The 17,059-nt window shown below is 55.2% G+C and overlaps 1 protein-coding gene across 1 annotated transcript in view; it reads right to left on the reverse strand.

Moving 5' to 3' along the window:
* The window catches only part of IGSF9B (immunoglobulin superfamily member 9B), a 41,649-nt gene that overhangs the window by 5,964 nt on the left and 18,626 nt on the right, over positions 1–17,059 (reverse strand). The window contains exons 11-18 of the mRNA XM_059488351.1: positions 15,199–15,349; positions 13,878–13,989; positions 10,990–11,165; positions 9,594–9,820; positions 8,072–8,156; positions 6,653–6,814; positions 5,882–5,927; positions 2,945–4,576 (exon numbers count right to left, since the gene is read on the reverse strand). Coding sequence (XP_059344334.1) covers positions 2,945–4,576; positions 5,882–5,927; positions 6,653–6,814; positions 8,072–8,156; positions 9,594–9,820; positions 10,990–11,165; positions 13,878–13,989; positions 15,199–15,349 — 2,591 coding nt within the window. The remainder of the gene's footprint in view (positions 1–2,944; positions 4,577–5,881; positions 5,928–6,652; positions 6,815–8,071; positions 8,157–9,593; positions 9,821–10,989; positions 11,166–13,877; positions 13,990–15,198; positions 15,350–17,059) is intronic.

Consider the following 17,059-nt stretch of genomic DNA (forward strand, 5'->3'; position numbering starts at 1 on the left):
GAAAAATAGAAGGAGAAGGCAGCCAAGTGCTCAAGAGATTTGGAGGCTAGAACAGGATGGGTTTTGTCATGCCAAGAGGATGGCTCTTCCATGGAGCACACACGTCCAACACCCCCTCCTCGCCAATCCTGCTCTCCCCATCCCAGGACAACCCTCCAGGTCAGCTGGAGGAATTCCCCTCTCCTGGAAACATCTCCCTGATTTCTGTAGGCATCCAACCTCTCTCTCATGAGGCTCTTTCCCAGTCCAACAAGCCTCCTCAGGCTGTTGGAGAGAAGCAGCCAGGACCTTGACTCTTCCCAACCAAGGCAGCAAAGCTTAACCTTTTGTAAGACCTGTCCTAAGGAAGTTTGGGCATGGCCACGCCTTTAGAAACAGCCCCATCTACAATCCCATTTCTGCTTTCACAGCCAGCCTGGCTGATGGCCAAACAGGCCAGTGCTGCCAATCCTCTGGGTCACAAATTACTATTATCCCATCTGCATTTGGCAGTTCTAGTGATATTCTTCTGCTTCTAAGGTCTGAAAACCATCTCCAGATTACTCCATCCCAGTTCCAGAAATGCCCATGGCTATCCAGGAAACCAGCCCCATGAAGGCAGCCCAGGAGGAATTTTCTTGGAAGAGTCTTTCAAGACCTGCTTAGGGCAGTTCAATTACAGCTGGGTCAGAAGAAACCAAAGATTTCTCCAAGGAGAATTTCAGGTATGGAAGGATTTTCCCAAGACTACACCTGTGATAGGAAGGAAAAAATACCTTTCTGGCAGCCTGAGACTATGGTTCTGCTGCTGCCAAGCATACAATCCATCTTGGGAGAAAGAGTTTTCCCATTTTCTGTGATTGAGGAGACTTGGGAGAAAGAAAACAAATCCAGACACTGCTGGAAACAAAATTCTCCATGTGCTGGACTGCAGCTGGAGACTGATTTTTGGAGCCCGCTCTGAGCATGCTGTCTGCAGCTGGCAGCTCCAGAGGTGGCTGTTTTTCCTGGCTCCAGGGGATGGCTGTGGGCTCCTCCTGGTTTGGATCATCTGGGACAACCCCACCTCAACACACACCTCCCTAGCACCACACAGCCCTCGTGCACCCTGCCAGGGCCAAAAGTGCCACGTGTGTCACCAGCCCCTAAGAAAGGAAGGGTGGCCCAGAGAGACAGAAGCTCGGCTCATCCCAAACCCCAGCCCCGAAGGCAGGGGGGCAGCATGTGCTGCTGGGAGGGGAAACCCAAAAGCCACAGAGACTGTGCGTCCAGAGGTGTTTCCTGGTGTTTTCACATTCCTTATTCCCCTTTAAAGGAAGAGATGGTATTGGAAAAGCCCCTTCCGTGTCCCCTGTCATGCCCCGCTCCCGGCCACCCTCCACAGCACCCACACCATCCTTTCGGACATGGATCACCCTTACCTATTGAGCTGAGGAGAAGCTTGTCTCGACAACACTGCCCAGATAGCTGAGATTAATCAAAAACAAAGCAGTTATCAACACCCGCAAGGAGCCGAGCTCCGCAACACATCAGCACGTCAACAACTCCAAAGGAAAAAGGAGGGAAAGAAACCAAACTGAAACACAAACAAAACGAGGCTGGAGAAGAAAGGGGGAAAGAAACAGAAGAGAAAGGAAAAGAAGAAACAAAAACGATAATCAACGAAGCGAATGGATACACTGCATAAAAGCACGGACAACAGTGCTGCTCTAACACGGCTCTGTCCTGGAGCTGGCTCTCCTTGGCATGCTCTGCTAGACACATGGACCTGTGACTACATCCCTGACTGCATCGCTCCGTAGCTGGGTTTTCCAGAGGCACACAGAAGTCATTTCAGGCTCATCCAGCTGCTCTCCCTCCCCATCCTCTCTCCCCTGAGCCCTCCTTCCTTCCGTTCAGTGCCGGAGGGATTTGCTAAGGCCATAACGCTTCCAGGTACCAGAGGGCGGGAGTGAAATGCGGAGGGCACTGCGGGGTGAAACGCTGCCTCCCCCCTCCCCAGAACACAGCCTCTCCTCCGAACGCCTCCGACCGCGCCGGCTCCGCGGGGCCGGCAGCCCCGGCCCCCGACTCCTCTCCGCCACAAGCCGGAGGAGGGGGCTCGACCCCGCCAGACAAGAAGCCAGAATGAAGCGAGACGAAAGGATGGGACGAAAGCACGGCTACGGGGTCTAAGGTGCTGTGAAAGACGGAAGAAAAGAGGAGAAATAGAGAGAGAGAGAGAGAGAGAGAGAGAGAGACGCTTTTGCCTGGAGCAACCCTGGTACCTGGAAAACCAGCCGCTACTGTCTAGTGCAGCCACATCCCTCTTTAGGGCAGGATCTGAGCGTGCCGGCAGCCTCCCGATCTCCGCAGGGCTTAGTTTATTTTTATTTTTGCTCCTCTCCTGACATGCTGCTGGTGTGGCTAAGTCCTTGATCTCTCCCTGCCCGCGTCCTGGGGCTGCAGCATCCCTTTTGCAGGTGGGGCGGTGACCGTGATAGCTGTTTCTGTCATGCATTAAAGCTCTCTAGACTCCGCGGGAAGGAAGAGGAGGAGGAAGACAGAGGCGCGGCGGCGGCGGCCCTAACGTTCGAAGAAAGCCAAGAGCCAGCAGCTAGAAGAGGAAACAACCTCCAGTGACACCAGGACACTTACCTAAGCGAGCCAGGTCTTTGTACACCTGGTAGACGGCCCGTAGCCCGAGTTCACGGCGCTCCCAGATGCCCAAGGGACCGGGAAGGTCGCCTGCCTAAAACCCAGCGCTCTCGGGCGGCGGCCATGCAACCCGTGCCCGTGGCACCAGCCTCTGCCTAGCAAAGCCCGCGGGACGCCGTCTCCAAAAGGGATGCTGCAGCGTGCCCAGAGAGACCCTACCAGTTGGGATGGTGATGGCAGGGAGGGAGTCAGAGGGAGTGGGTAAGGCAGGGTGGGGGAAGCCAGGAAGGGGCCGGGGGGGAGGTCACCACGGGGCTCACGCACTTACCCTGTGGCGGCTACCGTGGTGGTGGATGTCGGCTCCGGTTGGAGAATCTCCTCGCCAGCCCTCCTTGGAGAAGGGATGTCTCCGAAAACATCCATGGTGTCCACAGGCAGGGAGGAGCCCTGGGAGTTGGAGAAGCCGGTGCCCACGGGGGTGAAGGCGGTGGTCGGTCGGAAGCTGGGGCTGTCCCCGCGGCTGCTCGGCGCCGGAGATCCCGTGGAGGACGGCGTGGATTTGCGGGAGAAGCTGACGGCCGCGGGCGGCTGCAGCGTGATCTCCGACACCTCCGCCTGCTGGATGAGCCCCGGGCGGGGCCGGGCGCGGGCAGTCAGCTCCGGGGAGCTGTTGCGGGAGCTCAGGGGACTTTGGGTCAGAGGAGAAAGCCTTGAAGGTTGTAGCACCACCTGATGTAAACTGGGCTCAGCCCTCCTGACCTGCCGAGGGCTGGGCCGAGGTCGGGGTTGGGGCTCGTACCACCTGGTGTCCAGGCTGAATGTGCTTGTGCCGCTGGGGCCGACGGGCTCGGACGGTTCGTGGTAAGGCAACACGGGTATGCCCATACCTTGGCTGGTATGTCTTAGCTGCCCTTGACATCCCATGGGTTGCATAGGTTTGTCCTGCCACTTGGTGGTAGAGGGCACGGAGGATTGACCCCTGCCCGGTGACTTGCCGGTCCAGCTCTTTGGTGCCTCCAGGGGCAGGATGCCCGAGTAGGATGCGGGGACCACCTGGAGGGAGGAGGGTGGTGGCCCCCGAGGAAGGCAGCCCGTGGGCTGGGAGCCCTCGGCCGCCTCGCAGGGCTGGAGCTGGTGGGGGAACGGCGCAGGGGCCAGCTCCAGGCTGCCGAAGGGGAACTCGGCCCTGCCCCAGGGCTCGGGGGACCGGCCCCCCGTGGGGGTCTGGGCCAGGGGCAGCGTGCTGTTGGAGGCATTCTCCCCGTTCTCCTCGGGGATGGTGGGGTGTCCGAAGGGCCCCTCGGGGGGCAGCGGTGGGGAGGACATGACTGAGCTCAGCGGGCTGACTTCTGGCATGTAGAAGGGCGGCGGGTCCACCTCCCCGGGGCTGCTGCTGCTGAGGTAACCGTAAAACTGGTGGTGGAAAGCCCGGGGGGCTGGCGGGCGGGCCTGGCCGGTGGCCTGCAGGGCGCCGGGACCCTCCAGCGCCCGGTGGAACCGGGGGCTGTATGCTGGTGGCTGAAGGTAGGACTCCTGGCTGGAGGAGAGAGGGGTGAGCTGGGCTTTCAGGGCGGTCACGGAGGTGGGGACGACGGGGTCGTCGTTCTCCTCGTCCGACTGCCTGAACTCGGGGTACATGTCCGTCTCCTCCACGAAGGGGAAGCCCTCGATCCGCCGTGTCTTCAGGGAGGGCTCCATCTCGGCCGGGTCCATGACGAAGCGTCCGTCCGGCCCGCGGCTGATGAGCTCGATAGGAGTGGTGGCCTCAGCTTCGGCCTCCGCCTTGGAGACGCTGTATTTCTTGCTGCTGATGGCTCGTTTGGTCTTCTTGTAAAGGGAGAGCTCCTTCTCCTTGGTGGGGCTCAGCATCCGCTTGGCCTGAGGGCCCTGGTCGTCAGAGGACTCCGAGGGGGGACGGAGCGTGCGGATGCTCTCGGGACTCACCTTGCCGGAAGACAACCTGGACCACAGGGGAGAAAAACCGAGAGGGGAGGGTCACCCGGGGAGGAAAGGAGCCCTTCCTGCCCAGGAGAACAACTCTGGATCCGGGAAACAAAGTGCTACCAGCTCTCAAAAGAGGAACCTCTGGGAGAAATTGGCAGGGGCTAACCAGGATGGCAGAGTCTCACCAGCGGCAGTGCACAATATCCCTGCTCCTTGGGAGGGCAGCTTGGAACACTCAGGGCTGAAAGCTCACACCAACACCTTGCAATAAGCTCCACCAACACCCCAACACCTCACAACAAGACCTTGCAACAAGCTCTACAGCCCCACAGGGAAAAAAGACACAACCAGAGTTTGCTTCCAACTCCTTCTGGGCTTTCCTATGTCCACCTGAGCTATCCATGCCCAGGAAAGGCCCTGAGAGGGACATCAGGCAAATGTTCCCTCCCACAGAACTCAGCATGTCACTTGGAGATGCTGACAGATCATTTCAAACCAACTCTTTTTCCCATTATCAACACTCAGACTTCAGGCTGAGCATCTCAAAAGGCAGAGAGCACCAGGACAGTTCCCTCATCCCTATCCAGAAAGCCTTGAACAAATAGGATTGAGAGGTAAAAGACAGCAGATCCAACAGATAGTGCAGGTTATTTGAGAGCAGGGAATGAACTGAAAACAAGTAAGATTCAGATCCACCAGCACCAGGACATTTTCCAACAGTCGAGGAGCCAAAGAATGAGGTGTCCACATCCCAGACTCTTGCACTCCCACCGGGAAGATGCTCCTGCTGATTTGCAGCTACACATGTTTTTGATGGGCTCTGCAAGGAGCTGTGGCTTCTGCAGCACCACAATCCACCTTTGGGTACATGTGGAAAGAGGCTTCAGCAGGGCTCTCTTCAGGAGAAAAGATGAATTTCCCAGGAAAAAAAGAGCCAACAGAGAATGACTCAAAAACTACACTGAGCTGGCAGGAAGGACTCCATATGTAGCAGGCTAGTCCTTGTCCTAAGGAGCCCCTTCCAACTGGTATGAAATTGAGTTCCATCAGCCAACTCCAGCTTTGCAAAACATTCACAGATCCAGCGGGGTCATCTCTTAGCTCGGCTTGTTGCATTTGTCCCTGCTGCTTCCTGCTCCAAAGCCCATTTGTCTCTTGTGAACTGCTGTGTTCCTAAAAGTTCAGGGAACACTCAAAAACAACTCATCAGGAGCAACCAAATAAGGATGAGACATTTCCATTTGAGCTTTGCAATGACTGTAGGAGGGAGGCACCTTGAAGACCCTCACAGCCTGGTGCCACAGCTAAGACAGATACTTACGGGGACTCCAAACTCTTCCTGCAGTGGGTTATCGAGAGAGGAGGGTCTGGAAGAGAATAAAAAGGGGAAAGAAGAGAGAACGCTGAGGAGGCGCAACACGACAGAGACAAGACACACTCAACATCACGACAACAAAAAACACTCAACAAGAGGCCAAGGTTTCATTGCTCCAGTGCTTTAATGGTTGCTGACAACAAACAGCTCCGGTCACAGGGTCCTGCCCACCCTGCTGCCACAGCCCCGCAGGCTGGAGGAGACGGAGCCACTTCCCTGCCCTCTCCAGCTCCCCAGCCGCCCTTTTCCCTACCAGCCACTCCTGCACGCAGGCTGCAGTCCCAGCTTTTGGGAAGCAGAGCAGCAGGGTCTCCTTTGGGGTCTTCTCTAGCCCAGCACTGCCCGCTCCATGCTGGGAGCAGCTGGAGAGCCCAGCTCCAGGGTGACCTGGAGCAGGTGAGCAGTGCTCCCCGTCTGCATCCCAGAGGACAGCCCAGCCTAAACCCCCGGCTCTAGCAGTTATCACCACGTGGGAGAGCTCCCTCGGAATTCCCAGGCTAGTTTCTCTGGCGCCTCTTCACCCACCCTGCCTCTCCCGCTCCCGACCGCGGGCGCTTTCAGGCACAGCCGAGGGAGGAAGTCAGGGCTTCACCTGAGGACGCGCACGGACCAAGAAGAGACAGACAGGGAAGAAGGTTACGACCACAACACAACCAGGGGGCTAGAAACGAGGGGGAGACAGGAAGGAGGGAGGAAGCACACAGGGAATGGGCTCACCTTTCTTGCGCTTGAGCTTGCGTTTGCGTTGCTTGTTGACGAAGCAGGCGGCGAGTGTGCTGAAGAGGATGGCAGCAGCCAGGAAGCAGATGGTGGCAACGATGCCAGCCAGCACCGGGCGGGCTAGGCCCTCGTCCGTCAGGTCAGGCTGAGGAAAAACATCTGGGGGAAAAAAACACAGTTCAGTGTTACACCCGCTGCCTTCCCCAGGGAGCTGCCACAGTGTGGAGGCAGTGATAGTCTCCAGGAATGATAATCTCGGTAAAGACCCTGCTTCCAAGCCAGCCCGCCCATGGAGAGCAATCAGCGCTGCTTCAGGGCCAAGGGTTTTGGCGATCTCACAGAATCATAAGATAGTTTGGGTTGGAAAGGGCTGTTTAAGCCTGTCTAGTTCAACTCTCCTGCAAGAAGCAGGGACATCTTCAGCTACATCAGATTGCCCAAACCAACCTGATAAACTTTTCTGTGTTACCAGGGACACTCAGGGAAGAAGCCTCCACACCAAACAAATACACATTTATGTCTAAACACACACAACTGCAGCAAACCTGCAGTCACCTCCTGGCTGAATAACCCCCTGCAGCAGCACAAGGTATTTCAACCTCTTTGTCAGTGCTTCATTTCAGCATTCCAATGAAAACTGGGCTGCAAACCCTTTGCTAAACAGGAGCACGTGTGAAGCCCCAGCAGACCTCAGCTGTGAGCACGTGCAGATGTGCACCCTGCACACCTCGGTGCTCCTGCCGTGTGCCATATCCAGCATCAGTGCATTTGCCCACGGAGCTTTCAGCCTGGCAGAGCAGCTGCCTGGGGCCGGGCACCTGCCAAACCCCATCAGAAAACCTGGGCATGAGGAGCAAGGGCAGCGAGCAGGGAATCTGCAGCAAGCTCTCTCCATCACACCGGCACCACTTGGGGGCAGAGAGAGACCGCGGCATCGCAGCACAGCCGAGCCGGCTTTTCCACGAGAGCCAGAAAATGCAGGCTCGCTGCATCACCATCCCTTCCTTTCTGCTGCCCTCCTTCCCCAGCGCCATCACAACCCTCCTCCGCCTGCCCCTGGCTCCAGGAGCATTCTCAGCGCTGCATGTGCAGAGGGAACACGCAGGAACTGCAGCACGTTGCAGCCTCCCTGCTTGCAAAGCCCTTTTCCCTGTGGACTCTGCACTGCAGTGCTACGTTTCCCTCTGTCCACCTTTCACTCCCGCTCCCCGGCTGCGCCAGTGCCCGCTCGGAGCTTTGTTCTCCAGGCTCACCGCAGAGCCGGGGCGGGCTCAGCTCGGCGATGCTCCAGGGATTTGTCCTCGCCTGCTCCCATCGGGGTCAGCTCAGCACACCCATGAGAGCCCTGCATCCCTCCCTCAGCCCAGCTCACAGCCCCACAGCCGGGGGGAGGAGAGGAGAGGAGCCAGCCCTCACCTGTGCTGGACACGCCAGCGACGTTGCTGGGTTCGCTGATGAGATCCTGCATGACCGCCAGCACGCGGAACTCGTACCAGGTGTCCTGCAAGGCCAAACACACCTGTCAGGGCCCCACACAGCCTCGTCTTACCAGAGCCTCCAACATCCCCATAAAACTTGTCAGGATCTCTAGCCTGTCAGAGTGACCCCAAGAAGAGTTCCAAAGTCTCTTTTCCCAGCCTGGCGCTTGAAAAAGGAGTCAGGGCTCTTCATTTCTCGGTCCCAAGGTTGTTTCTGGTTCTTTATCTATAAAATTCTTTCTCCTGTCCTGCTGAAGTCCACTTAGCAATCTGCCTGCCCCAGGGCAGTGTTATCTTTTTATACTAAAAACTATATGTACAATATTTACAATTACTTCCCAATACCTATCACCTATGTTAGACAGTGAGCTTCTGCTCTAAACCAATCTAAAAGTGCCACCATCACAGCAGAAGATGGAGGCCAAGAAGAAGAAGGAGAAAGGCTGGACACACCCAGATCCTGCCATCTTGCCCCCCTGAATCCCCATTCTAAAAACCCCAAAATCTACTTTTTCAACCTGTGATAAATTCACTATCATTCTACTTAATTTTTCATGGCTTGCAGATCTTCATCTAAGGTTGGTAACTTGTTTCACGGGTCATAATCAAAGCCACAGGCATCTTGGGCTCTGTGCCAGGGTCTCTCTGAGCCCCCTGGCAGGGGTCTTGGCTGCTCAGGACAGCCAGAGGGATGTCCTGGGTTCCAACAAAACCCTCTAACAACACATTTTTAATGTTAGCAAGCCACGCTTTTATCCTTGCCCAGGGGGTGTGTGGACATTTTGTGTGGCCAACCAGAATTCTGGCCTCCACCCAGACACAGATACAAAACTTTTTCATCTATTTATAGGCTTTCATCAAACAGAAATCATTGTTCATTGGTTCTAAATGACACAATTCTCTTTCATTAATTTGTATTCTATCCTCTATTGGTTATCGATTTCTCGCTTCTTATGCTAATTAGTGCATATTTTTAGTATCTTTTTCCTCCTGTAGGGACTTTCTAATGTATACTGAGACTTTGTTAGTCTCTTTAGCTTCTGCTTTCTGCAAAATGTCCTTGTGGCCCATAAATCCTACATTCCAACCTCGACAACACATCCTTCTCTCTCAGGCTTTGTTCATTGAAGACTATCAGAGTGGCTTTAGCAAAAGTTTAAGTATCAGTCATTTTCTCAAGCTGTGCTCCTACAGAAGTTGCTTATAACAACTTTATACAAATGCTGGCTAAGAGTAATTGAAGAATAACACACTATTTATCATTATAATGCATATTGATTGTGATTACTTAATACCATTAATTAAAATTATTAAAGTGTTCTATCTTGCCCAGCTCCTTGATCGAGCCACTCCAAAACTTCCCCGGAACTGCAGCAGATGGTGCAATATTATCACAGAACCATGAAGGCTGGAAAGGATCATTGAGTTGGGCACGGTGAGGGCAGCCAGCCCCTGCTCACCTGGGACAAGTCCTTGGCAAAGAACTCGCTCTCGGAGCCCGGGATGCCATCATCCAGGATCTCCCACTTCTCCGCCACGCGGAACTCCATGATGTAGCGGTCGATGGGGAAGCTGTGGTTGGCGGGAGGGAGCCACGACAGGAGGACGCCTTGCTGTGTCCGGTTGGCTGTTAGGCACCTCGGTGGGGTAACCAACACCAGAGGCTCTGGAGTTGTTACAGGGAATGCTGGGGACAGAGCAGAAGGGACAGGGACACCTCTGAGTTGGGGCAGGGCAAGCACAGCAGATCCTCTCCCACCCGTGCCCCCAGCAGCAGCAGAAGTGTGGGAATCCACAAAATCAGGGGGTTTTGGGAAAGCTGCAAAAGGCAGGCCTCAGAGACAGTAGAATTGTGATTAGAGCTAAGCAGCCTTCTGAGATAGATCAGCAGAAAAATTATTTAAAAACTAGAAAAGCAAGGACAAATAGAACAATGGTCTGTGTATTAATGCTTGTCTAGAATAACTCTCTAAGCTACAGGAAAGTTTAGCTAGCAAGATATTAGGAAGTTCTAAGCTTAATAATGGAGCTCTGTGCATTCTGTTTTAAGTCTTACAAGTAGGTATTGTATTCAAAATAAGCAAGCATTGTTTTAACCAAAGGTATGTGTGCTTATGGTGGTTGGATAGAACTACTGTCAATGTGCTTTTCCTTTGTGTGATTGGTCAAAAAACCTCTAAAGTGAGTTGTAACATTTGTAACACAGCAAGTTCTTGCTCTGCTGCCTAGGATGTGAGCTGGTGGCATCTTCCCATTGTCATAACAATGCAATGAGACTGATGCTGGAAAATAAAACAGCTCAAGCACGTTCCACAGCAGCCCCGTCCCATTTGTGATTTGTACATATACCCCCAGCCAGTGATAAGAAGGACCATTGTGGCTGTTCCCACATTCCAGGAGTTTAGGACACCTTTTGGGAGTCCGGTCTCTTATCACAGAAATAGAAAAGTGGATTTTTAAAAGGCACTGGACTAATGAGGCCGTGACTCCAGGCCTTCCTGCTTCCTCCCACTGCCACCTGAGAGCCAAAGGCTCTGAGCTGTAACAAGTGATCTCGTGCTCTATTAATACCTCCTGATCCCAGCTGAACTTAAGGAAGATCTGAAAGGTGACTGGCACAGTGCAGCTCCCCCATGCTGTCTCTCAGGATAAGCCTTCCAGAGCCTCATGCATCCAGCAAAATCTGCAAGCTTCATCCAGGACCCTCCACAAACTATCCCCCTACATGGCTGGAAACTATTGCTGACGATGTTCATCTCCATCTCCATTTCCAACAGATAGGAAACATGGAAAAGGCAAAGCCCTTCTCATCACAGATCCCTTCCCAGCCCTTGCCTGTTCCCAAGGAGGACCTACCTAGAGTGTTCACAGTGACCACCTCACTGAAGGAGCTGGTGCCCAGCTTGTTTTGAGCCAAGACACTGAACTGGTAGGCAGTCTCTGGTTCCAAGGTATCCACCAGCAGCCAGCTGGAACCAGCTGGCACGGGGAGAGACAGCCAGTCATGGGGTCCAAACTGGGCTCTCTTCATCCTGCCAAGAGAAAAGGGAGCATCCTCAGGGGGAGGTGTCATTGACAGGGAGGACAGAGAGGCAGCATTAACTTCTTATGCAAAAATGGAGCTTTCCCGAGCAATGGTTTGGTTTGACAGCAGTGATGTGGATGGACATGGGGCAGCCACTCACCACCCACGAGCTGGCAGAGGACACCACGCCCTGGTGTCCCACCAGCTCTCAGGGGCACTGCCACGAGCTCTCCCCTGTGCCCTGAGCTGGGTCAGGGATGGCAGCAGCGCCAACAGCCCCGCTCTGATGTGATCTGCACCAGATTCCCATTGGCAAAAGTGGGAGCTGGAGCATTTTGGGAGTGCTGCAAAGGGAACGGCTGACGCAGGAGACAGGCCCTGTTCCCATTTATACCTCGACATCTCCTGAGCCAGAGCCAAGTTCTCCCTCAGCTGTAGCCCTGTACATGTCATCCCACGAGAGACATTTAACTAAATCCCCATCTCTGCCACATTTGCACAAGCTGGGGGCTGCCAGCACAGCCTGGGTCACCACTCAGGGTTTGGCAGAGCAGCAGAGGCACTGGCAGGGAGTGTAGGACAGAACCTTTCTGCTGGGGTCTAACCACAACCCCAGGGTGAAAAATGCCCCCAGAGCCATTCCAGTGCCACCTCCACAAGCCATTAATCCCACCAGCATCCCACATCCCAAAGCAGCACCACTGCACGACTACCATACTGCTCGTGTTAGAAAGATGTTTTAGGGAGTCTGAGCCCTCAGCTGCAGGTTTTGGTGGTGTCCATGGAAAATTTGGGAAGGATTGGTGCAGATGGTCTGTCCTGCACACATGAGAGGGCACATCTGCAGTTACCAGCACACAGCCAGGTGAATCCACCCAGCAGGAAAAAGATGGAGAAAAGAAAAATACTGCTGCTGTTCAGGGAGCAGAAAATGAGACAGAGAAGCAGCAGCAAGCCATGGAAACGAGCAGGTCAGTGGAGAGCCATGCATGTGCTGTGTGCCTCTGCCAAACCCAGGGAAAGCCTCTGGATCAGTGCAGCTCCAGCTGGGACTGCAGATCCCAGGGTGCCCCTCCACCCTGGCAGAGGCAGGAGGGCAGCAGGGCTGCCCCTCTCCTGGGCAGTTTCCCTGCTGTGTTTAATCCCAGCGCCCTCACATCCCTCCTTCCCAGCACTGCTGCAGGCAGGGACACAGGAGAGAGGGGCTGAGGTGGGGAAAGCAGGGGGGAAATGCAGCACTGAACTGGGAGAACCCCCTTGCAGAGGGAGGATGTGGTGCAGCTGGAATGCTGTGCTGGGCCTGGCCACCCTTGGGGAGAGGGGTTTGCATTTCCAGCCTCAACAATGGCAGAGGCAGGAGGAGAGCATGAATGCAGAGAAAATGGAGCCTTGTTTTGCTTGAGCATCCCACAGCCACAGCAGGGAGGAGAGCACATGGATGGCACTCTGGATGGCACTGCAGGAGCCAGCTGTGGCCCAGATCCCCCAGATGCCCAGGGAACAGCACGTCCCCCAGGGATCACACCCCAGGGTCAGGGCAAGGCAGGTCACTATCCTGAGCCCCCACAGCTCCCTGTGAATTCCTGAATGCCAGCTTGGTGCAAACACCCTGCCCTGCTGGCTGCTCTCTCCCTGTGGAGTCTGGAGGAGCCACGAGGAGGCAGGAATCTGAGAGCAGCCTGCAGAGCAAGAGCAGCAGCAGCTGCTGATGCAGCCAGAGCAGAGAGGTTTAACCACTCCTTCCCAAGGACATTTTCATCAAAGCAAGGTCTGCACTGCTCAGCTTGCTCCCTCATTTTCCCCCTCTCAGTTCAATCCATTCCTTCTTTCCATTCCAGACAGACAGCCCAGCCCCAGGCTGGAGCAGAGCAGAAATCATTACAGGCAGCGTCTCCCTCTCTCCTCTCTATCAGCAGCCTCCATCAGGGCAAATTAAGGCAAGGAAAGAAGGAGAGAGCGAGAGGAAAGGCTGAAGAATGCCAGCCCAGGCCTGGAAAGGGAACACATCGCCCCCTCCACGTTTCCAAGGAGGATTCTTTAGAAGAAGATGACAACAGCAGAGCCCAAAGAATACCCCAGCCTTGCTGCAGCTGCATTTCTCCCTCCCCTGCCCCAGGGGAAAGGCACAGGACTGAGCCTGGCCCTGCTGCAGGAAGGTGGGATGCACCTGGGGAGCACAGGAGCTGTGGGAGCAAAGCCCCAGTGCCAGCATCTCACAGTGGCTGGTCATGAGCTCAGCTGGGATTTAACCACCCCCAGGGAGCCACAGAGCAAGGAGAGAACATTTCTGCTTAGTCACAGCTCTTCCAGGACACACTCTCTAAAGGTTGCATTTTCCATCCTCTCCCTGGCTGTAAAGCCTCATAAACAGTTTATCTTGAAATTAGATGCCAGAGGCACAGCAACACGAATGCAAAGCATCTCCTGTGTACCACAAGCAGAGTAAAACCTGCTGGGGCAGACAGAGGCAGTGGCCAGCACAGAAGGGAGAGGAAATACAGGAACTGCACCATCCCACCACCACCACCACCCATCTCTCAGAGGAACCCCGAGGGAGCTCAACCCTGTAAGGCCCACAGGCACAGGGCTGGGCACAGAGCTGGGCACACCACACCACCCTCCCCACCCTCCTCCCCCCAGCTGCTCCAAGCTCGGGTCGGCTAGGAAGGAAAAGAAGCAGAGAGCAAAGCATGCCAGGATGACTCACAGAGGGCCGTACCAAACTGAGAAAGTCTGCTCGTATCCACCGTCATAGCCGGGCTCCCAGGACACGTTGGCTGAGGTCATGGCGGCCACCACGTGCACGCTGGTCGGAGCGTGAGGGCTCGTCCCTGCACAGAGAGGGGACAGCTCAGAGGGCAGCAGCACCATGGCTGCAAGGGGGCGTCTGCCAAGCCATGCTCTGAGGGGACTCCTCTTGCACCAAGCCAGTGGCTGTCCTAAGGAAAGGATTTTTCATAAAAGATATCTGTGACAACCATTGACATCTTTTAAAATCCTTTCCTTAGGATTTTTCCTCCTGAGAAGCTCGGAGGCCTCAGGAACAAAATGTAAGCAATGGTTATCTGCTGCTGTGGAATGCAACAGGTGCATCCGGGATTGGTCTCATGTTGTTGCTTCTAATTAATGGCCAATCACAGTGAGCTAGCTCAGACTCTCTGTCCGAGACACAAGCCTTTGTTATCATTCCTTCTTTTTCTATTCTTAGCCAGCCTTCTGATGAAATCCTTTTTTCTATTCTTTTACTATAGTTTTAATATAAAATATATCATAAAATAATAAATCAAGCCTTCTGAAACATGGAGTCAGATCCTCGTCTCTTCCCTCATCCTCAGACCCCTGTGAACACGGTCACAAATGGCCAAGGCCATTTCTGCTGGAAATGGCAGCAGGACAGGTGGCCAAAGTAACAGCACAGAGAAAGGCAACTCCACCAGGAAATAACATTTAAAGGAGGCACTGCTCCTTTGAGTGGTTTGGGAGAGTGGAAGGAACTTGAAGGGACAGCTACTCAAACTCTCCTGAAATGGGCAGGGACACCTTCCAGTAGACCAGGTTGCTCCAAACCCTGTCCAATAGGACCTTGAACACTTCCAGAAGTCTTCAAGGTGAGGTGGTGAGGCTTCTGGACACTTCTGGTATTTGTGTACCAAGTGGTGAGGCTTCTGTCCCAGGGCCTCATCACCCTCAAAGGGAGGAATTTCTTCCCAATATCATAGAGTGGTTTGGGTTGGAAGGAACTTGAAGGGACAGCTACTCAAACACTCCTGACATGGGCAGGGACACCTTCCAGTAGACCAGGTTGCTCCAAGCCCTGTCCAATGGGACCCTGAACACTTTCAGAGATGGGGCAGCCACAGCTTCTATGCCAGGGCCTCACCACCCTCAAAGGGAGGGATTTCTTCCCAATATCCCATCTAAACCTCCTGTCTCCCAGTTTAAAGCCACTGCCCCTTGTCCTGTCACCTGTGAGGAGCACACCCACCTCCTGCCTTGCCCAGGGGGCTCTCCCCAGACCCCTTTTCCCCCCCTGCCCTTACCTACGACGGTCAGGTGGGTGCTGGCAGTAATGCTCGCGACAATGTTGGTGGCGACGCACTCCCACTCGCCGTGGTCGTCCTTGCCGAGGGAGCGGATCTGCAGGGTCCCGCCGGGCAGCGTGTTGTGCTTGCTCCTGCTGGGCTTCCCTACCTTGGGCAAGGAGCGGGGTGGGGGGAGCCAGGCAGAGAGAGAGAAAAGAACGGGACTCAGCAGCGGGCGGTGGGGCAGGGCGAGGCGGCGGCGGGGTCACTAAGCTACCTGCGCGGCCCAGGGGACACCGCCGGCCACCGGCAGGGGATCCGGGCTCTCCGGTCGTGGCAAGGCAGACGGTTCCCCCGTTTCCGAGAGGACCTGGGGGGCAACGCGAGAGGCATGCGTCAGGAGGCTGCTGGCAGCGCTCACACACCAGCGGGAAACCCCACGGCACTCGCACGGACAGCCAGCCCCGCGGCAGGGCTCAGCCTCCGGCATCCAAAGCTGAAACTGCTGCAAGAACGGGCACTGTGTGTCCCAGCAAACCCCCTCCCAGGATGGGGAAGGCATAGGATGCCCCAGGAGATGCCCAAACTGCCCCTCAGCCTCAGTTAGCAGCAGATGAGAGGCAGGAGCCTTTGCATCAGAGTCTGGGCAGCAAGGGCCCCGAGGGGATGTGGGAGGATGGCGTGCGTGGAGGTGCCTGGAATCTCTCAAGCCGAGCGGAAAGATGGATCTTGTAACAACTCATCTATGCCCATCAGCCGAAGCTGTGCAAATTCCACGTTGTCCTGAGTCTTCCTCAGCTGTTCTTCATGTGGGGAACTCTGCTGATCAACACCAGGACCCACAGGTTGATGCAAAGGATGAGCAGAGGAGCCCATGGACACGTTGGGTTACCAGTGCAAGGCAAGGAGTTCTTCAAGAGGCTGGTCAGCACTGGTGGGCTGATGGGGAGGGAGGAATTTGGCTTCTGCCACTGGCGAACCGAGCCCAGCCCAAGCCAGCCATAACTGAAGTTGGAGGAAATAAGTACAGAGCCAAAAAACGAGAAGGATCACCAGAAGGCACAAGTGGGATTGGAAAGAAACCTGGCTGAGACTGGTGAGGGCATCTAAAGGAAAATAAGATGGAGAAAAAGGCTAAACAGCCAACAAGCTTTAGGCAGGTCACTTGCAATTTGTACAAGTCATGGTCCTCTCGTGCTGCTAAAAGGAACCCAGAGGTGCAGCAGCTCAAGACACAAAGATTGGGGATGGCCCCACCGGGTGACAGAGGGACCCAGATCACTCTCAAGAGCCCTAAGAAGGGCATGGAAGGCTTGGAGGGAAGCTCCTGACAGCACAACAAAGAGCCCAGGAGCTCTCCTGTACAGTGAGAGCTGTATGTTCCTATGGGAGCAGTAAAGGTGGCAAGCAAGGGGAAGGCTGCAGGAGGACTGGAAAGACCTCGCTGCTCCCAGGCTGTGCCACCACACCCTGCTCTATGACAAGGAACATCTTGAAGACTTTATATCCAGTTCAGGATCAAAAAAACAGCTTCTTCCCAGGCTCTTTGAAGTCACGGGGCAGTAAAGCAGCTGCTGACTGGTCCAGAGCCCTGGATGTGCTGCGGTGACACATCCCCTCCCTCCACAGGAGGTGTGTGCTGCGACAACGGCACTGCCACCACTGCCACGTCCTGCTGGTGACACCTGGGAGCCAGGCAAGGAGGAGGGCGTCCTGTGGGCAGTGCTGGCGAGGCAGAGGAGGGGCCGGGGCGGGGGCAGTGTTTCAGCTTTGCGGATGCTGCCGTGTCGGTTTCCCGGGATTACTGGGCGGCCACAAGCCGGGCTTCCCCCACCCACCTGCGGGACAGGACGGCAGTGGCTCAGCCCAAAGCGAAGCA

Source organism: Ammospiza nelsoni, chromosome 24 (genome assembly GCF_027579445.1).
Source record: "Ammospiza nelsoni isolate bAmmNel1 chromosome 24, bAmmNel1.pri, whole genome shotgun sequence".
NCBI classification, from domain to species: Eukaryota; Metazoa; Chordata; class Aves; order Passeriformes; family Passerellidae; genus Ammospiza; species Ammospiza nelsoni.